Source organism: Meriones unguiculatus, chromosome 17 (assembly GCF_030254825.1).
Source record: "Meriones unguiculatus strain TT.TT164.6M chromosome 17, Bangor_MerUng_6.1, whole genome shotgun sequence".
In the NCBI taxonomy this organism is placed as follows: Eukaryota; Metazoa; Chordata; class Mammalia; order Rodentia; family Muridae; genus Meriones; species Meriones unguiculatus.
Window position 1 is genome coordinate 74,246,125 of NC_083364.1, and position 23,018 is coordinate 74,269,142.

At 37.5% G+C, this 23,018-nt stretch overlaps 1 protein-coding gene across 6 annotated transcripts in view; it reads left to right on the forward strand.

Moving 5' to 3' along the window:
- Robo1 (roundabout guidance receptor 1) overlaps positions 1-23,018 on the forward strand; it is a 1,064,494-nt gene that overhangs the window by 570,558 nt on the left and 470,918 nt on the right. For 5 of the 6 annotated variants that reach the window (XM_060370628.1, XM_060370629.1, XM_060370634.1 and 2 more), the window contains one exon: positions 22,002-22,085. The exons of the other annotated variant lie outside the window; for it this stretch is intronic. In XM_060370628.1, the coding sequence (XP_060226611.1) occupies positions 22,002-22,085 (84 nt within the window). The remainder of the gene's footprint in view (positions 1-22,001; positions 22,086-23,018) is intronic. 6 annotated transcript variants of the gene reach the window in all.

Genomic DNA, 23,018 nt, shown 5'->3' on the forward strand with positions numbered 1-23,018 from the left:
TGGTTGCCCAAGCATTCTTATTTTAATGTGTAATTAGATCAATGGCATTTTAATGCTTCCTAACAAAAGATCTACTCTGAGACTCCTGGGTCACAAAGCTATTTCAACCATTTTAACCATCATTTTCTTTTTTTTTTTCCTTGCTACTGGTGTTTTTTTTTATTTTATTTTATTTTTTTATCAGTTACATTTTATTAACTCTGTATCCCAGCCGTGTCCCGATCCCTCATTCCCTCCCAGTCCCTCCCTCCCTCCCTCATCTCCACCGTGCCCCTTTCTTTAAGTAATGCATATAACGCAGGATAAACATACTAAAATCTATAGTCCTAAAGAAGCTTAACAAAAAGGAGGACCCGAGGAAAGAGGCTGAAACCTCAGGAAGGGCAAACAGGATAAACATCAGAAGTAGGAGAAGACAAGGAACAGGACAGGAGCCTTCCTCGGGGGACATCTGAAAGACTCTACCCACCAGGGTATCGAAGGAGATACTGAGACTCATAACCAAACTTTTGGGTAGAGTACAGGAAACCTTATGGAAGAAGAGAGATAGAAAGACCTGGGGGGTGGGGGGGCCCAGAGATTAAGAGCACCGGCTGTCCTTCCAAAGGTCCTGAGTTCAATTTCCAGCAACTACATGGTGGCTCATAATTATCTATAATGAGATCTGGTGTTCTCTTATGGCGTGCAGGCAAAACATTGTATACATAATAAATAAAATTTTAAAAAATAATAAAAACAAAGAAAGACCTGGAGGGGACAGGAACTCCACAAGGAGACCAACAGAGCCAAAAAAACCTGGGCCCAGAGGGGCCTGCAGAGACCGATACTCCAACTAAGGACCATGCATGGAGAGGACCTAGACCCCTGTTCAAAGGAAGCTCATAGGCTGCTCAGTTTCCAAGTGGGTACCCTACTAGAGGTACAGGGGTTGTCTCTGCCATGAACTCAGTGGCCGGCGGTTTGAGCACCTCCCCCAGGAGGTGCAGCCTTGCCAGTCCACAGAGGAAGATGATGCAGCCAGTCCTGATGCGACCTGATAGGCTAAGGTCAAACAGAAACGTAGGAAGACCTCACTTATCAGTGGATTAGGGGAGGGACATAGGGGGAGAAGGGGGAGGGTAGGTGAGATTGGGATGAGACAAGGGAAGGGGACACAGCCAGGAAACAAATTTAATAAAAAATGATAATAAATGTAAAAAATGATAATAATAAAAAAATTAAATAATAATAATTTTCTGAAGGAAATTGAAGGTTGTGCAGTGATTTACTGACTTTCTGAGCCAATGATTTAAAATTGCAGTGTTTTGATGATCTAATTGCTCCCACAATCAGCAATATCAAATCACCAGTGTAAACACAGAATTAAGAACAGATTGTTGGGGGAAAATAGATTTACATTTATATCATTTCAATTGCTAGAAAATAATAATCCTTTTGGAGCTGAGACTCTAGATTTGATTTTAAAATTCTGAGCCCCTTAATTCTAAAGTTATAATCATACCATGTCCATATCTTAATTATTAATGATATCAACATTAGCCAGTAATCCAACCCATCCTTCTTATTAGACAACATGTATTAAAAATTCAGCATTTTAGAGAAGGTTTCTTAGGAATGAGTGTGAATGTTAAGAACTGATTTTTATAGAATTATTAGGCTTATTATTTTTATAATAATATTTTATGTTTAGTAACTTAGTAGACATGTACATGAATATTCACAAATAGACCATACATTTATTCCTTCAAGTGAGCTCAAAACTTAGAAAAAAGCTTTGCATGTTTCTCTTCTGTTGCATATCAGTTGTTCTGTTTTGTCACTCCATGAAGTATTATTTTAGACCTTGCCCCTGAATCTCAGACTGTCATGGTTAGGGGTTTTGTTTTTATGATAAAACAGCATGACCAAGAGCAACTTGGGGAGGGTAAGACTTTTAGCTTACAACTCTCAAGTCATGTTCCATCTCTGAGGGAAGCCAGGGCAGCAACTCAAGGCACAACTCAAAAGTTAGAGCCTGGAGCAGAGGCCATGAGGTTGTATGCATGTATGGGAAGCTGCTCACTGGCTGGCTTCCCATGGCTTACTCAGCTTACTTTCTTATACATACAACTAAAAACCACCTGCCCTAGAGTGGTACCACCCACGGTGGGCTGGGTCCTCCCACATCAATCCTTAATCAAGAAAATATCCCCGTAGACTGGCCCAGGGACAATCTTACGGGAGCATTTTCTCAATTAAGATTTTTCTCTCTCCATATGTGTCTAAGTTTATGTCAAGTTGACAAAAGCCAAGCAGCCCATAGGCTTATATCTTACAGCTAGTATTACTGCTTTTCATTTTTGAACAGTTCTGCATTCTGTTTGCAAGATTACAGCTTTCCTTCTCTCTTATACTGAGTCCCCTTCTTTATTCTGACAATAGGCAACATTTGCTACCTACTCTTGTGCATTTCTTTCTTTTTCTTTTGGGGAAAACAGAGTGTCTTCTAGAATGGAATCATATAAACCTCAACTAATAAGTAGAAATTCAAGAACTATAGAGACCCACATAAGCAAGCAGTGAGGTATGACAAAGGAGGATGAAGAAAGAGAGGAATCAAAGGCTATTTCTAAAATATGTAACAGACTTTGTTGTAAAAGTTAAGCTTTTTTCATGTTTTTCACCACAAAAGTTAAAGGGGGCCCGACACTAACTGTAGATATTGAAAATACATAACTTAAAAGAAAGAGAAGAGGTGTTAGAAGAGGAGGAAGATTAAAAGGAGAAGGGAAGAGGGGGATGAAGAGAAGGAGGAAGAAAATCAAAGAATTACAGTAAAGTTTTACCTACAGACATTGAAAGTTTCCTTTTGAATAATTACAGTGTTGAATAATAATCATCTAGGTTCCTCAATAGAAAATGGAAGCGAGATCCCGTATTCAGCTTCATATTGCTTAAAGGCTTTATATAAAACAGTACCAGAAAGAATCAATAGTGCCATTAACCATCTCATCCACTGGGTGTGATAAATGACAGATTACCTTCAATGGGATCAAACTTTTCCCATTCAAAGGAAGGCCCTTTCCTATTCAAGGACCACTTGATTGAATGGTGCAGCAGATCTCTCTAACACCCAATTTCCTAAAGTCATTTGAAGGATGGGATTATTTAGCTTATATTCTAAGCAACTAATTGGAGCCTGAGACAACAGCTGTGTAAGAAAAATAGTTGCCCAGGGAACTAGCTCCCTGAATATTGGGGATCTTATCTTCAGCGTCTTTGAGCTCTTGAAAAAGGATTCATTGACTGCAAAGAACCCCCACCCCATTCCGCACACTCAGTTTATATACCTCCTTCTGAAGAAAACAGCCTGTTTCACAGACTGCCCAGCTTGGGTTTTGCTTCGTAGATATACTTTCTAAAGTTTGTGATCTCTACAGCAGGCATCACTGGATGTCCAACAGAAAGTAAATTCAGCCTTTAAATCACTGTACTGTCAACTATTATCTACCTACTGCATACATTTTGAGTCACTACCTAGCAGATGGTAGAGTTACCTGAAGAATGGATAAATTAAAATTTAAATTTAAATTTTTAGTACCGTCTTTCCTTGTAATTTGGAAAATAAATTTATGTATTTTATTGTGCATCTATCTAGTTTTGATCCACAATAGTCTATGCTGTTCCATAGATACATAAACAATGATTTACCTTTATTTACAAAACCATTCCTCTGCTTTTCCCCATGTTTTATAAATAGCTGTTACAGTGTCCTTTCTTGTTGTTCTTCTTTGTTTTTTATGTAATTGTTACACCTCTTCATATTGTTTCTATTTTTACTTTTAATAGTTTATGAAGCAATATTTACTTCATTCTTCACACTAATGATATCAGTATAAAAATCATGAATTCAAATTAATCTTAAAGGAAAAATATTTGTGCTTGTGTTATTTCTGCATATTCCAGGTTCACCCAAAGTTGGAGGGTAACCATATACTCATGCTCAAATACATATTTTGTGTTTTGATATGTGATGATCCACACTAAGCTTTACAAATGTAATAATAAATGTTTTGCAGTCCTTGTGTTTAAAAAATGACAAGAAATCAGTATAGCTCAGAGAATCATTGTTTAACATTTTCACAGACAATTTCTTTCAAAAACTTTTCCATGATGACTCATCTCCCTCTTTATTTCCTTGATCCCCACCCTGAGGCCTTCACATTTCTTCCCAGTGCATGCCTGAAAGGTGGTTGATGCTGAGTGAGCCCCAAGATAGTGAAGATAATTCCAAACTCTGGAAATATTGCTTTTAAACATTTAAAGCTATTTTTTAAATAAATACTTTTGCTTGTTTTCAGACCCTCTACAGGTCTGAGCTAGGTCCTCTGCATACTATATGGTTGTGGAGCTTGGTGTTCTCCTGAGACTCCCAACAGTGGGTAGGTGTGTCTCTGACTCTTTTGCCTGTACTGGGGACACTTTTCCAACTACCAGGTTGCTCCATCAGTCTTGATAGGAGTGTTTGTGACTAGTCTTATTGTATCTTGTTAGGCCATTTCTGTTGTTATCCCTACAAGGCCTACTCTTTTATCCGAAAGACGGGGTGGATCTTGGGAAGAGGGGATGTGGGGGAGGGGCTGAGAGGGACTAGGAAACAACAGTCAAAATGTGATATATGAGAGAATAAAATAAATAAATAGATGATAGATAGATAGATTATAGACCAATAGATAGAGAGAGAGAGATAGACATAGTTTCATAAATATAAGGAGTATGTGAAAACTCCCTAAGCAATTCTGTTAAATAGGAATTTTCCTCTGTATTAGTTTTCAATATAAATTTATCATTTGTTCTTTCTCAATGGTTTTAACACACAATGTATTGAACACACAATACACCATGTTTTACTTATTACTAAATGATCTCTATACCACTAATATCTAACTACCTCGGACATAATTTATTTCACTCAAAGATCATTTTTATATTATTGTACTGTGTTTTATTTTATTGTGTCATCCTTCAAAGGAAATAATACTAGTGAGACCTGAACTTTCTCTCCCAAGCTGTTGGGTTTTACAAAATAAAAGATTGTGCTTGAAATCCAGAACAATCTACTTCCTGACACCAATGAACATGCTTTCAGCCTCATTCACAGAACTTGAATAAATCTTTGGGATTTTTTTTCTTACATTGTAGTTTATGGTTATAGTCTGTTATTCTGTTAATTTACTGAATAAACCCTGTTTAAAAAGACAAATGGGATATGCATTGAATGTATGACAGGAGTCTACCGCAGAAGGCATCTGAAAGACTCTACCTAGCAGTGTTCCAAAGTAGATACTAAGACTCATAACCAAACCTTCGGCAGAGTGCAGGGAATCATATGAAAGAAGGGGAGTTTCATGTGGAAAGGATAGGAGCTCCACAAGGACCAAACATATCTGGACACAGGGTCTTTTCTGAGATGGACACTCAACCAAAGACCATGAGTGTGGATAAAACCTAGAACCTCTGCTCCGATGTGACCCGTGATAGCTCAGTAATCAATTGGTTTCCCATTGTAAGGGAAACAAGAACTATTTCTAACAGGAACTCAATGACTGGCTCTTTGACCTCCCCACTCCACAAGGGAGGAGCAGTACTGTTAGGCCACAGAGGAGGACTTTGCAGCCAGTCCTGAAAATACCTGACAAAACGGAGTCATATGAAAGGGGAGGAGGTCCTCCCCTATCAGTGGACTTGGAAAGGGGCAGGGAGGAGATGAGGGAGGGAGGGTGGGATTGGGGAGAGAATGAGGGAGCGGGATACAGCTGGGATACAGCTGTAACTAAAAAGAAAAATAAAATTAAAAAAAAATATGATATTTGAACATTCCAAAATGTGGCAAATGAGCAGTTAGCTCATTTGCCACATTTGAAGCCATCTCCATATGGAGGTTTTCTTGATGCTCATCTTCTTCTTTGAGGTAGGCGAGGTGCTGTCAGGAGATATACTGTCTCATTGTCAAAGAATCTTCAAAATAATAAAGACATTTTAAAATGCTAAAAAAATAAAAAATAAAAAATCTTGTAAGATTATTTTAAAAGTAATAAACATATTTCTTTCACGACAGCCTTTCATATGATACTAATTCTACTATCCTTATAGTTTTGTATTGAAAAAGACAAAATGGTTAGCTTTAAGTGGAAAGATTGTTTGCGATGTTTATTTCTGGACTCAGAAATATTTTCAACTCCCACTGAGTGCCTAAAACTTACAATTGGAGATGACAGCTGAATTTTCTCCTCTTCTAAGACTACCTATTGATTTGATTTGCACTTACAGTGAAGTAATGTAACTAATGTCCTTTTCAAAATAAATTTATCAAGATTTTTTTAATAATTAATTTTTCAGTACTAAAAGAATAGTGATATAAATTCAAGAAGACAAACCAAACAACCTGCATTTTGTAATAAAACTTAAAAAACTCTAACTTTTAGGTACTTGAAAATGTTGATGATCTACAGAAACAAAATAAGTTTTTCCAGAGAAAATCTGTTACACATATTTTTGTTCAGTCCTCTCTATAATTAAGCAATAAAGATTGAAACACTTTATGCTTATGGTCTGACTCTAGCATGGAATAAGTTTTTATTTAAAGAGATAGATTATAGCTTAAAATAAAAAGAGAAAAAATTTATGTTTTATGGTTTTTGTTGTTCATGGTACTGATTGGTTGTTGGTCTTTTGAATTAGTTGTTAGTCTTGGCTTATAGCTTGTTACTATCCATGTAAAAAGATACCAAAGCTTATTGCCTGCTTGTCTTTGCATTTAATATACATTAACATACATTTCCCTCTTTTGGTATGAAAATAATAGGATGATGTTACTAGATGTATAAAAGCCTGTAATGTCAGTGTCTGTAGAGGATCAAAATTGTAGTGATATCACTTGACTTTCTTACATTGGCTTAGGCTCTCCATGTCTGCTTTCTCTTCCACATTCACATATAAACAAAGGAGAGAAGTGGGAAAAAGGCAAGGGGATGCTGTAGGGAGAGAAGTAGAAGGCAAGCGAATGAAAACGAAGGAAGGAGAATGAAGCAGAAAAGAAAAAGAGTTCTTGAAATATTGATTTTAACTATTCCTTTTAAGATGACAAAGGTAGTCCTTCCACTAAACACATGATAAGAGTGCTTTCCAAAATATGATTGGTTGATTTTAAGAAAGTCAAAAAATTGGCACATTGTCAAAAACTTAATCAACTGTCATATGCCCTAGCAATTGAACTACTGGGCATTTATCCCAGAGAGATAAAAACATAAGTTTAACGCTAAGCTCTGCACACAGATGTTGTGGCATCTTTATTCATCGTAAGTAAAATTGGAAACAACCCAGATACACCTCAACAGGTCAATAAAATGCAGTAAATCCAAATCTCAGAAAACTAGATGGCAATAAAATCAAACCTAAACTCTTGAAACATGCAGAAACCTGATCCTTGTCCGAGTTTCACTTAGTAAAAACAGCATTCTCGAAATGCTTCATCCTGTATGATTTCAATGAGGAAGGTGTCTCAGAATGACGGAGTAATACAGAGGGAATATAAACTACCATTTCCAGAACACAAGAAATGGGTGAGCAGGAAGAAATTGAGTGTGTCTATAAATAAATCTGGCAGATCTATTAGGCCATGCAAAAGACTCTTTGCCAAGCTTGTAACAACATTGATATTGTATCTACAATAATGTTTTTTTGTTTTTTTCAAGGTGTTACCACTTGGGGAAATTAGTCACAGAGAACAATACTCCTTCTTGGATTCCTTAGTGAGCATACAAGCATCTCAAATTTTCATATATACGTTTGTTTGAGTTTACTTAACACCTAAAGAGAGCTTCCAAGTTTCCACACCCTGTAGAGATACAAAAAGGGTTTAAGTGCTTGCAGTAACATCAGGAGGTACCACGTTATGACATTAAAGCCTTCTGGGGGAGATATACTTATGTGGCATAAAGAGCAGGATTCTTAATGGCATTATAATCTGCAGATGTGATTGATAAGAAAATTGACAATTATGTATTTTTTCTCTCACAATTAAATACAATATGTTGTCTTGTTTTACATTTATAATGATCAGTGGAATACCCACATGGTAATTGCTTTGGCACCCTGTCTACTCTTTGTGTTTTCTCTTACACAATTACATTTTATAGCCACTTGCCATTGCCAGGATTATGTACAATTATGAATTATTTTAAAACTAAGAGCCATGGAATCATAGATAAGCATACAATTTATAGTCATCCCAGGAAAGGTTTATTGTTTTTGGCAGTTTCAGTTGCCAGGTGGTAGGCTGTCAGGTAATTTTTAGAACTATATTAAGTGTTCAAATATATACTCCATAGAAATATTTTAAGATAAACGCAAAGCTTTGCCCATTCTCAGAAAAACACAAGAATAAAGATACACATTTTTAGATGCTTAATCTATTCTGGCCAACCATTCCTAAATGAAATCTACTAATCTTCGGGCACTTCTGGTACCACTACTGCAATTCTAAGGTTTTTGTGGAAGTACAAAAATATTTTCTAAGGAATATAGTGCATATTACTAATTTTCTTCAGTTATAGCTCTCCATCTACAAGAGCTAATAATATGCACTTATGAATTCTATATTTCCCAAAAATATTCACACATAATTAACATAGTTTTGGCAATATATGGAATTCAGCAAATATTTATTCCATATCTATAAGCAGTTCTTTTACCATTTTGTAGAAAAATGTGTTTCTCTACAATTGAGATCACTATTTTAAAAGGCCATGAAAACCTAATGGAAACAGTATAAGTTACCATATTAAGCTTCGTACCGATTTCTCATGCATGTGCTGACCAACAACATTCACACTGTAGCTGAATATATAGAAACAAAATTGGCTATTTATTTATGCTGTCAGCATTCAGAACATTTTGTGGAAAATCTTAAACAATTAATCTGAAAAATGCTTTTGCAGAGCTTGTGACTTTACAAATGAAGACATTTTCTAATATTCTAAGAAGTATACTATGAAGGAGGGAAAAAAAAGAAATACAGCAGTGTTTTCAAATCTGAGTATGTAACATAGTGCTTGAAATGAATTCTTGTGCCGGGTATAGTAACTTACACCAAAAATCCCAGCACTTGGAGGGCTGTAGCTAGAAAATTGCTGCAAACTCAAACACAACTTGAGCACTGAGTTAAGGCCGGCCTGAGCTACAGTATGAGACTATATCTCAAAAGGCTACTGAAAGAAAAGGAAAAGAAAGAAAATAAATACTTTCCTTTTTTTCCTTTTTTTTTTTTTTTTTTTTTGCCCACGAAGCCATAATTTTTGGTGCATGAGCCATAACTTGTCCCTTTCTTTCTTTTTTCTGAGCTGCATGGTTAATCACACCAACTACAGATCCATTTCTCAGTTGTCTCTTAGAAGGAAAATTTACTGAGAACTGACTCCTGCTGACCAGCCATAAAATGAAATGACTGGTTAACTAGCCAGAAGCATTGCTGCTCAGAAAAGGTTTGTATGTGCTATATTACATACAAATTACTTGTTGGAGAATCCTGCTGTTTGAACTGGATAGTCTTTCTGAGCGAGATGGAGGACTCCCTCTCCCCAGCGGGGCCTCCTACTCTCTGCCTGACCTCATCTGGAGAGTGCCTATAGGCACAGATGCTTCTAACCATACCTGGTATATGGCATACTTGCAGGCCATCCAAATCCCCAGTTCCTCCCTTCTGATCCCTTGTTCCTGAGGAACAGTGGCCAGAGACCCCAAGAACGAGGAAGAGCACAGTCAATAAATTGAACATTTTAATAGAAATAGACTAACAGATTTTTAGGTGTTTGATTTGGAGGTATGGAGTCTCAAGACCCTTGTTATGAATGCATGCGTGTATCCAAATTACATAAAAATATCTATGTTAAAAGTTTTTGGTTTTACATATTTGCATTGATTTACAAGAATAATGATTTTTATGGATTAAAAAAAATCTCAAAGTGAAACATACCTTACTGTAAAAATGTCTGTAATGTTAATATCTGTGATGGTGATGTTTTCCACTACAATTTAAAGTCAGCAAATCAAGAGTGGAAAAGCAAACAAAATGGAGAGAGAGAAAAAAGTGTTATTAACATACAGCCTAGGATTGAATAAATAGTCTGTATAATACGTATACGTAGCATATTTGCATAGCACTTTATGGACTAGCAAGAAAAGGGAACTTACTTAAATTTCAGTGTGATGTTATGAAGTAAAAACACCCAACGGCTGTGAGCAACCTAAATGAAACAACTTGGTCGGACTCCAGTACAAATTGGTCAGATCATCTGTGAATCTGCTTCTTTCAAAAGCATAACCATTGCTACCTAAATCTTCCTCCTGAGAAGCGCGGAAGGGGTGCAGAGAAAATAACAAATGGGCCTTTAGAAAAGAAAATAACCGCCATTGCCACTGTGGACTCACACTGAGGGGAAATCAATGCCGCTGGATGAATGGGGAGGAAGCCTCATTCTCTTTCTGGTACTCTATCCGACACAGCTAATCCCGGTGACCTTTGGGGAAGCTGGAGGCATAAAATGACCCCAATAATCAAAAGCACAATTAGAATGAAGAGGGCTAAACCGTGACTGTGGTTAGAAAAGACGGACAATGAAGAGTCTGTGGAGAAAATGTGTTCGCTTAGCAGTTAAGTGAATGCAGCCTTGAAATGGTCTTAACAGTCTCAGAGGGATATCTGCCACAGCGCACCCAACTCAAGGCTAGTAGGTAAGGAGGGAATCTTCAGTTGTTTCTGCGTTGGACCACCTCGCACGCTGGCACCAGCCTAAAGGAATAGAAGGGAGCAGGTGCTGAAGCCTCCCGGCTCAGGGAAATGTTCTCTCAGACTAAATCCAGCGCCCTGTTCCGCCCACCCACTCCCCTGCCCCACCCCTGCCTTAGGAAAGAAATTTCAGTAAATGCAATCTCTGTGAGCATAAACCAACCAGTTAAGCGAACTCAATTCCCTAAACCAAAAAGATGGTGTGGGGTCGGCCTAGGTACTGAAGTGGGCTATTCCGTGCAAAAGGCTCTAAGGAGAAGTGCTGAGCACAAAGAAAATGTGGCTAAGGGAGTATAAAATTTCCAAAGCCCGTATTCTGTGAATTTCAAAATTTCTCCTCTATAGGCTCCAAATTGCCACATTGACATAGAACAGTATGACTTTTCTCATTAAAAGAGGTTAACTTTTTTTTTAGATGTCTGCTTTTGTTTTCTAGCGGCGAGAAAGCAAGAGAAGGTGTAGATTTGGGTGAGTGGGGAGGTGCGGAGGTAGAGAGGTACAAGCAGCTGGAGGGGCATGGAAGAGAGGAGTCGGTAATTAGAATATAGTTTATTAAATTTTTTTTCAAAAAAAGAAATCGTATTTTATAAAGTGAAAACAAAGGGTTAAAGTTAAATATGTATCTAAAGTTATGTTAGGAAAAGACTCTGAAGCATTTTTGTTTTTGTTTTTGTTTTGTTTTTTGCGAGTTGATGCCTGTGATTCAATGTGTGGATATGTGTCCAGTGCCCATGGTCCTGACACATTAGTGCGAGATCTAGAGCTGAGTTACATGCTGCTGAGAGCCTCCTCCTGTGAGCGCTGGGAGGAGAACTCCAGCCTTCCCCAGAGCAGAGACCCCTCCCCAGCACTAAAATGACTTTTATAGGAAACCTTTAATGTGCAGTACTTATACTACTAAATAAAATAACCTACTGATTTCCAACTGAGTGTTCGGGACTGTAATAAAATCTTTACAAACTTCACTCATTTGATCTTTTCGTAGCATACCTGTGAAATAAATAGGTATGCCTTTACATCTTATAAATGTTAGGTACAAAACCAATAAATAAATAAAGGGTAGTAGCTCCCAAAGACATTATTATTTAGAATATCCAAATTAAATAACTACTTAGTTTTAGGGAGTCCAAAACACTAAATATATAATGAGATACTTGATTAAATCTAAGAAAGCATAGAACCTTTTTGCTTACATCATTGATTATGGCTACTTGTGCAGGCTTATTTATATATTTGGGAAAATGTTGAAAATTGATGTAATCTATGATGAGTTATGATTCAAAGTCCAAGAATGGGATATTGGGGTTTTTAATCAGAATCTCAGATATGTTCTTTTTTCAAGATGTAAAAGATGAATGATCCTATTTGTTCTTGACTCTCTAGCACTATTTTTTTTTACAGAAGGTTTTATTAGTTTAGATATTACTACTGTGTCAATTCTTACTACTTAAATGTATTTGTGTGTGTGTTGAGGGCAGCTGGGACACCACCTGTTAACTGAGTTCAAGCACTATTTAATTAGCCCATGTTGGAGTTACCTTATGCTTTGACTAGAAGGGAGTGGAATGGTAGCAGATGCTAAGCTCAACAAAGAAAAGCCTTTGAGTACCAGGGCAAAGTGGGTGGAGAGAATAACAAAAAAAGCCAACAGACGGAGCTGGCCAGAGATACTAAGTAAAATGAACCGGATATTAACTCACACAGATAAAGTTCAAGACAGCAAATCTCCGAAGATTAAACTCCACCCCAGCAAGGTATCTGTCATATCACATGTTACTGAGGATTTGATCTGAGGATTGTGAATAAATACAGGACTCAACTGGACAATTGGCTCAGTTTCTAATTATACATAGGAGTAGTCATCACTCACTGTCTGCATGAAAACCCCTGTGACATTCTTACACCAAACATTCAGGCATCAAAGAAAAAAAGCATGTTGTCATGTTGAAGAATAATTTTCCCAATTACTTTAAGAGCTCGACTCTGTCAGTGTTTCTTTAAGGAGAGATCTGGAAACAAATGGTTTTAAAATTATAAGTATTTCTCCATCAATCGAACAATTTGCATACTGAAAGCACTCTGTCAGGTTTTGTTGAATTAAGTTGCATTTAACTGAGTATAAGGCTTCTTCCCTGTGTTTGGTATTCTGTCACTGCAATATCCCTTAATGCATTTGCTTTCCTAACATTTCGATGGAATGCCTTATGCTAGCAGAATTGTTACACTTACACCTTTTATTGTTGTTGTTCCTAAATATGCGTAAGATGTCTATTTCTTACTATTGCATTGGACTGATGTAATTTTATGTGCCTCTAAATCATATAAACAAAATGATAGTTTAGAATTTTTGTGTACACTAAATTTTTTTCAAAATTCTAGTGTTCTTTGAATATTCAAAACCTGGAATGTATCATCAACCAGCAATTATTAATTCTAAATTGCTATCAATTCTAAATTGCAATCACTTTCAAGAGAAGCATTGAGAAAATGTTTCAAGAGAAGCACTGAGAAGAATGCACCCCATTTAAATCAAAGTATATATGTATTTTATCCATATCCATATCCATATTTTATCTACAATGGAGACTCCCTAAATCAAAAGGAGTTTTCAGAACAAAAATACAGTTTACTCACCTAACCTGGAGATATTTAAAATTCCTTCATGGTTCATTGATGCAACCATTTCTTTCAGTTTTTAAGTTTATTGCTATTCATCACATTTTCTTTGATATATAATATGTCAGTCATATCCCCATGTAACAGGCTACTGGGAAAATACAAGTACAATATTCACTGAAAGTAAGTAAAATAACCATGTCTTAGAATATACACATATTCTAAGAATATATACATATTCTAAGAAATATATAGAATTTAGGAGGCAAAGATTGTATTCTATCAGAAACAGTAACGTTCTGTACGCAGTTATAAATTAGATTTGCAGTGATTACAGTACTTTAGATGACTGAATAAAAATATCTCAAAGTACAAATCCACTCATTGAAAACAGTTACCTAGCTCTTGAACTTCTAACCGCAGTAAAAGTTCCCCAATGTTTGCTGCACGCGTACAATAACCTTTTATCAATGTGTACTTGTTCCTAAGGCTAGCATTAGGGCTAGGCATGGCAAATGGTGCAGGGACACGTCTTAGCATTCCTGAAACTAATGTCAAAAATATGTCATCAAAGAATATTTTTGAAAAGTAACTATGTGAAAGAGTTCGGACGTACTTTAATTTTACCTAGTAGTTTAATTCTCAAACCAACATATCTAGAAATATTGCATGAAACTCCTATTTTAATGACAACTTTGTGTATTTCTTGCTTAAAGTCAACTGACTACCTTATTAAATATTTTACTGTGCCTATACAGAAAGCCTGATTGTGTTCAAAGAGGCTAAGGATTAATGAAATTACCTGACCTTATTGTTCGGTGTTTGAGAAAAAGCAACCAATCTGGTGTTCTGTTGTTTATAGGGTATTGAGAGTCCGTTTGGTTCCCAGCAAATGAGAAAAGAGGCTCTGGGACATAGCTAAAACAACAGTGTCGTGGAGACTGAAGTCACTTAAAATCAGTTTCCAATCTGCAGTTTTCCAGTTGCATCAGACCAGGGACCCTCTGTACTCCTTAGTGTCTGCCTCTCAAATGTAAGGACACAGTGACAATCGGCAGTTCTATGTTCATGACAGACTACAAAAACACTTGGGGATATAAATGGATATTGATATGCTAAATAAAGTTTGAATTTGATAAATATTTGTGATGACAGTCAGTGCAGCTTTTCTTTTCTTTTAAAGGATATTATTTTATTAGAAAAACTAAACAAAACCCAAGAGGAGGCTACTTTTAGCTGCAAGGGCTCCGCACCCTCCCCCCTCTTCCCTCAGCTCCCATTGTAGGGCAAGGTCCTACTCAAAGCAGTGCCACAGCCAGAGTCTCATCAGCTGCTGCTGATGTCACTGTGGCCCCTTCAGGACTCAGGGTGAGACTCAGGGCCTGGGCTGTGTGACCTTTGAGCTCAGCCATCTTGGCCATGGTTGGGTCCTTCCAAACAACCAGCTGGTTCTGGGAGGAGCCATGACCGGAGATAAGCAGCTTAGAGTAGGAGACCAGAGCACTCAACACAGCTGGGAATGGAAATCCACAGCTGTCAGGCCCCAGGGCAGATGTTCCAAATGCGAATGTGTTGGTCCTGGTTCCTCCTCCTGTTGCCAGAACACTGGACTGCCGGGGTCACCGTGCGACAGCTTTGACAGTGCCTTGACGTTGGGGAAATGTTTGCAGGGGAACTCAGCCGTTTTCTCCCGGACCGCTAGGCCACGCACTGACCACGTTATCATTGCCAGCGCTTCCCAGACCTCGACCATCTCAGGCCCATTGCAGCCCACAAACTTCTTGGCTACGGAAACTCAGTGTGGCCATGTTCAGTGCAGTTTTTCCTTCTTTTTGTTCATTCAGGAACCTCATCACATATATAAAAATCTGTGAAGAATTATTTTGAGGTCATTTTATAAACCTTGTACTTTTATGTATTATTGTCATCCCCAGTGATAGGCTAAGGTTCCCTGTCTATCATTAAGATTATTTTACTTTAGACAAATGCATTTCTCAGTTTTTCTCTTCTTAACAGAATAAGACAACATTTTCAAATTTTGGAAGAGAAATCAGTAACTAAAATTTGTATTTGAATGTATTTCTGCTAATAAATTTAATATGTGGGTCATTTTACTAAAGCAAGTTTCTGTTAATTATTCTCCACAATAATTCTCTTTTTAATTTTTATTTTCTATATTAATTACAGTTTATTCACTTTGTATACCAGATGTAGCCCCCTCACTCCTCTCTCCCAATCCTACTCTTTCTCCCTCATCTCCTCTTATCCCCCTCTCCAAGTTCACAGATGAGGGAGGTCCTCCTCCCCTTTCATCGGACCCTAGCTTATCAGATCTGATCCGAATAATTCTTATAACCATAGTTTTTCTAAATTCAGTGTAACGAAATTCCTTGATTTTCCAAGTATGGTAAACCTAAAGATGATTGTATACTTTGATGGTGACCATGTTGCTACTTTGGAAAATAGTTTATGAGAATGTGACAGGGAGGCTAGGGAAAATAACTCTGTGGACTTATCTGTTGTGCAAACGGAAGAACTTCAGTATGAAAGCCCAGTGCCTACTCCAAAAGCTAGACACTGCTGTGTGTGACATTAACCATTTCACAGAACAATCCGTGGAGCTCCCTGGCCAGCAAGGCTAGCATAATGGCAGGTTTCAGTGAAAAACTGTCCAAAGGGAACAAGGAGGAGAGGGATAGAGCATGACCCCCACAACCTCTTCTAGCCTACACTTGAAGGTGTGCCGGTCTCCATACAGATGTGCACATATGTGCATATACAGCACACAAAGAGGCAAAAAGCATGGATTCGCACAATTTTAATGACGTGTCATGTTTGATGATCTAAAACTAGGTACTGAATTCTGGTTGCATTGTGCATTAAAAAAAAAAGTTACTTTATTCTCTGAATTTTTCAATTGGGTCCTATGTAAAAGCAACTTCTGATGTTCATTTTCTGTCTCTAAATCTCTATCACATCCCTCATATATCTCTGTTAGTCCCACTTCAGAAGAATAAATAATAATGTACACTCAATAATCATTTTGACCATAAACACAAAGGCAGAAGTTAAAATTTAATTTTGATTTGATTCTGTAGGATTCTGATGTAGTTTAAGTCTTTACAACTTTGTACTTAATTTTGTAATTCATTGCCTAGGTTTCTAATTAAATGTTTTCAGTACTCCATTTAAAGGACCCATTCCCTGCATTCCTCTTGATTAGTAGGAAAGAATCAATGAGAATTGATCCAATTTGTAGAACACAATTCTCATATTGATAGTAGTTTGTATTCATTTGCTTTCCCCTAATCTTTTATTAATGGTCATCTTCAAAATGTCAATTAATGCCAAAGTGTGGTGCAGTGATAATTCAAATCTATAAAGAAACTAGTTTAACGCTGTACAGTAAACCAAAGGGGAGACTTTTATGTTTAATGTAAATTCTATGAAGTGAACCAGACTAATGGAACATGGTAGTAGAAGAACATGCTGAGGTCAAAAATCCTAATGTTCGATAAATCACAAAACCAACCGGGATTGTTGATATAAACAAATGAAACTCCAAACTGATTTGTCTGCTTTCTTTTTATCTAATCTATCTCTCTATCTATCTATCTATCTATAGAGACAGATTTTCACTATATAGTCCTAGTTTCTTTGGAACTTTCAATGTTAACCAGGCTGGCCTAAAACTTATGGGGAGCTGTCAGCCTCTGCTTCCAAGAATTCACATGAAGTACCAAGCCTGCCTTTGAAACTCCCATTTTAAACATCAGAGCTTTTTCTCATGGTGTCTACATTTCCATACTGCAACACTGAGGCTTAGTGAACAACAGAAATATGAGTGGTAAGGACTCAGATGTACTTTTGCCACCTTCCTTTGGGAGGGGAAAGAAAATTGTCAGTGCAGCATTTTGTCAGCATATTCCAGACTTGTTTAGACCACATCATCTTCCTACAATACTTTCACTCTTGCTGTTTCCATAGTAGATGAATTGCTAATATGTACCATATTCTTTTTCTAGATTCTCACACAGTGTTTTTCTCCACCATCTGAAAGTCAGAAACAGCACAATGCCTCACCATTTAGTTATTTACTTGCATAGTGTAATAATAATAGCTATTTTATTCTGTACATGTTATGTTGGGTCTTAAGTTTGACTGCAGACAAGTCAAGCATGGCTTGTGTAAAAGTGGAGCTGTGCTATAGCATAGAATGGTCTTCCTATTCTTAGACATCCACTATAGTGAGGATAGGTTTAATTATTGAGTCAAAGCAGTGACTATCTGATGAAACCATTAGCAAAGAATATTTTTCCCCTTAAATTTAGTAAGTGATTTCTGAGATGATATTTTGTTACTGGGAAGTCTATAGTTCCATAACTTCATTCCACCCAAAAGATTTAGGGCTAGTTGTTGCTGAGTAAATGATACAAAGTTCCAATTGGGCAAGAATAATTACGTTGAAGAATGGTACTCTGCAAATGCAGTGACTAGTTATCAACAAGGGATGTGTTCTTGACAAGCACTTAAGACAGACTGGGTCTGTTTTTAACATGTTTTTAACATTTGCTGTATCAACAATTCTAAAATGTAGAAATATTTTACATTCTGTAGCACTTAAGTTACATATACAAAAAAAATTCCATCAATTAAAATCTTGAATGAGTTGTATTTAAATACAAAGTTTACTAGATAAGAATGATATATAGTGTTTATCCCTTTTATGGTTTTATTCTTATTAAATATGTGAAGAACATTATATAAAATATTATATATTATGGTATACAGCCCCACAGCCAGAAGATAAAATAAAGCAACTCAAGTTTTTTCATGCATAACAAGGCGAGCACTTATTAAGTCTAGGCTTGTTTTTTTTTCCCTATATACCAGCATTTACTGAATTGTAAACTAATAAAAATATTGTAACATTTACATAAAATAATTAGAGTAAACAGGGACACTATTAAGATAAATATTATGTTGAAGGGACAGCTGATAAGTGTCACGTTTTCAAAGTAAAAGCGTGAAATTTCTTGGTGCAGACATGAAGTTAAATTTGCCATGGACTATGATTAGGCTGTTGGTGGAGCATTCACATGACCAAGGTGGAAGTCGTATCTCCTTATAAAAACCACTGGGAGCCTTCAGCATAGGTGGTGGCATCCAGGAAGAGAGCAGAGTGAAAAGTTCCAAGGCTGGAGAACAATAAAACATAAACATTTAAGAAATCTGGATGGCGGAAAGGCAGCCATTCAATGAGCACCAGTGTGGTCTATCCCACAGATGAGGACAGAAGCTGAGGGGCAGGGAACCCAAACAGCAGACTTGTTCTTAACAAGCAAGCAAAGGACAGGATTTCATAACAATGAAACTGTTTGCTGTGGAAGATAGTGAACACCAGATAGGCTCTAACTTCCCGGGAGGCATGTAGCTGACAGGAATTGGTCACAAAGATCTACTCACCTTGTTTTCAACCTTGGATGTTTCTGATTTTATGGTTCAAATCTATTTTTATGTTTCATAAAATACTGTAAGCTCACCAAAGAGATAGAAGATACAAAAATATCTGAGTTCATGTATAGTAATTTCCCACCAGCACACAATACCACTGGAGAAGTCCTTTTTTTTTCCTTTTTTTTTTTTTTGCATTTTCTAGTTTGTTTATTACTTCGAGCTAGTCACTTAAGTAAAAGTTGCCTTCATCAATTCATGTGTTACCTTCAGATCTGTGTAAGAATAAAAAATAAAGTACCTGACCCGGGAATTTATGTTTTTATCCAAGTAATGAAAGCCAAAGCCCCCAGAAAACATGGAGGCTCAAAGCAACAAACAATAGCTGCACCCCTTGAATTCAGACCTCTAAGACCCTAAACTCAGAATCTACAGAAAAGCCTTCCTTCAGATATACTAAACAAAATAACCTCTCACCTCTTAATCTTCTAGCATGTGGCTCAATAATCAATACTACTTAACAACAACACACACACACACACACACACACACACACACACACACAAATAAGGATCCATCTTTTGGACTCAACATTCATCCTCCAGCTCACACAGAGTGAATCAATGGGGCATTTTATATTACCGTTATCTTTTGACAAGAAGGAGGGGAAAGAAGAAAAATTAGTGAAGTTAGTGAAAATGGCACCTTCTGTTTCCTTTAGACCCAGCATGCCTTTAATTAAAGGCAGTATGGGATAGGCAGGAGGGGCTTTGAAGATATGGTAGAATTGATTGATTAATGCACAGTCTAATCTTTTCTAAGCTTAAAAGGAGGCCCTAGCCTGGTAGGTAGAAACAAGAAGGTAAGTTTACAAACCACTAAGGATAAGTTAAAAGGTAGATGAAGTTTTGTTGTGTTTTTTTTTTTTCCTATAAGTAGATTTAGGCAACTCATTTCAATAATAATTTCCTTATTTCCATGGATTTTAGGAAAGTATTTCCAGGAAGGCATCAGAAACAAAAATATACAAGTCTATATCACAGATTTATGATATTGAATAAACAAACCAATTTAATTCATTCAGAGATTTGGGGAAAATGCTATCATATTTTAAACAAAATAATTAGAAGTAGTGCAACCACTTTAAATAAACTATTTCTTCATAATTAAATGCAGGGTTTGCCTGGACTATATGTGCTTGTTACTACGACTAATTAGGTTAAGATCCTGTACACATTATGTTTCTTTAAAGCAATATTTGAAGAAGCAGAATTGCACCCCCTCTTAAAAGCCTTCTCATACACATGAACGACATTCTTTTGTCCATCTCTCTGTGTCAGCCTCTTGTTTGTTTAACCCCTTGAGGGAGGTTACTTGGCTTATGGTCCAGTATTGTAGTAACTAATACTGCCCCAAATTACCCAATGGGATCCACTTTCCAGTCTGTCTAATGGATGGAACACAGATCTTTGGCCTAAGCAGTTCATGCATCTTGCAAAGTTAACAAGCTGCAAGGCTAGAGAACTGACACATTCACTGCCTGAGCATCTCCAAAGTCACTTTTCAGGATAAACATGACAAAGCCATCCCTAGAGAGATGAGGATAAATAAAGCAAAATGAGCGTGCCCCCCCTTTTGTCTACATAGATCCAAACCCTTATCTTCCCACGCTAACCACAACAGTTTCATCCTTTGACTCTCGTCGTAGGGAGTATGGAAAGAGCAAGAAAGTGAGTGTGAAGAATAGGTAGCTGGCAAGACCTCCTTGAGGACTTGTAATAACTTTTTATTCCTTTTTAAAAATTCCGAAGCCATCCCTAAATTTCTCTGCCTGAGATGAAAATGTGCTTCCCTAACTAAAACCAAGCAGATGCAAATTTAACTATGCTTGTGATGTTCCTAGAGGGACGTTACCTGTGTGTGCTCACTGCCTCATTTGTAAGTGACTCTCTTTCCTAAGCTAACAGCTGCCCTTCTCAATACAGGACGGAAGAATCCTCTGCAGATGCTCTTTAAGGTGATAAAAGCCCGAAGAGCACAGAAGCTGAATGGCCTATGAGTCCACATTATTTGAGTTAGGAGCTACAGTCTTCGTTGTTTCTCTGTCTACTTATCAGCAGTGAAGCAATAGGTCATGATCGAAATTTTCTAGCACATGTAGATGTGAAACATAAGTAACAACATCTCTAAACTGCTGTCATTCAGACTGATCTTAGGCTCCGCTCCTGAGCATCAGACCTGAGTGTTGCGTTCAGACCCATCTCTAAAATTCCGCATAGGATATAAACATGCAACTTCAAAAAAAATTAAAAAAAGAATTTTTTTCCTTGAGAAAATTAAGAATACATGGATGTTACTACTTACAAAGGTGATTGCAATATAGACTATAAGCAATCTGGAGTGCCTGTAAGTATTCAAAGAAAGATATTCCAAGTTCAGTGCTATTTTACCCAGCCACTCACTTTTTCTCCTTCCTATTCTAGGAGAAATTGCTGTCGTCCAGAGACATAGGTTGTGCTTTCTTTACTGTTTTCTCAGGAAGAAAAGAAAGAGAGAGAGAGGAGGAGGAGGAGGAGGAGAAGGATTTTTATAAAACCATTCTCCTTCTTGCTCCACAAGACCCCTACCCACTCCCTCCTGCTCTCATCTGAAGTACAGTCCCCGGAGTCTGTAATTGCCAGGAGATGAAGCGATGATGGGGAGTGATCACAGTCAATAGCTTTGATTAACAATAAGGTGGAAAATTAGCAATGCTAGCATTCAGCCACCCTGCCCTCTCCCTCCTCCATATGCTCGCTCAGTCACGCTGGCGGCCTCACGGAGGGCAGCCGGAGCACTTGGCCAGCTTTGAAGTGCAGCAAAGGTGCAGGCGCTGCGGAGAATTAGGGGAATTAGGGGGAAGAAGAAGAAACTGTAAGCATGGTGCTGAGACCTGCGCAGGGCTCAGTGTGCAGCAGGACTGGCAAGGAGGATGTGTGCTGTGTGTTGTCCTTGTGTGTTCTTCTGTCACATGTGGATTTATTTGTGTCTGGACATGCTGTGATCGACATGGCAACTACTGTTACTTCTGTGACCCCATCAGCAGCTCTGGTGTTGTTTCCGACAGACCCTGAGGACCTAGAGAGGGGGAACGACAGCGGGACGCCAGCCCCCACCTCAGATAATGATGACAATTCGCTGGGCTACACAGGTAGAGTGTCTTTTTCCTGAATGCTAACTTCCTCCTGATACGCTGCCACCTCCATCCATCATCAGCCACCTGTGCAAATTTTCTAACCATCTCCCTTTCCAGATCACAGCCACAGCAATGTCTTGTCCTCCTTTTCCAGACTTCACTCTGTCCTTGCAAAGTCTTGCTGCCAATGTAAATACACTGGAGATAAGAGTTACGCATCAAAACTACAAAAAGAGTGGTTGTCAGGTTGTTTTAATAGGAAAGAAAGTTTATCGTTCTGAACCTTGGAAGTCATAACTTATTCATAAGGACACATTTTTAGAGATTTAATATTTCATTAAATTAGCTGCAGCAAAAGTCAGGACAACCTACTAGTGATTACGTTTCAAAAATTAGCTGTACTTTTAAGCAAATTCTTAACTGTGACACTATTCATAATGACAAGCGCATATCTCTGGGTTTTGTTTGCATGAGGCATTGTTATCCTGACAACTGATCTCTCCAGGAGCAGATACATATAGACATCAGCATAGAAGTACAGATTAAGTTAATGTGCTTGGGAGTAATTTACATTTTAAAAAAATCTAAGAATGATCATTCTTAAAACATGAGAATGTGCCCAGCACAATTTCTAAGTAGAGTTAGAAGTCTAATTGTGTAAATGGCACAATTACAAATCTCTGAGATAATTTGACGGAAACTTTAGACAAGGATAAAGAATAAAAGATACCACTTAAAGTCTATTGAATCAGATAATAATATAATAGAGGGCTGTTGGGATGGAGGCTTTATTATGTCCTTTCTGTGGTGCTTGTGGACAGGACTCTCCACAGAGACTGCTGGGCTGTGTGCTAGGGTAGACGGTAAAGAGGAGGAATACAGTGAAGGTGGGAGATGGGAGAGGATTCTTCTGTGTCTTTACAATTTTGCACAGGACTATGCCAAACA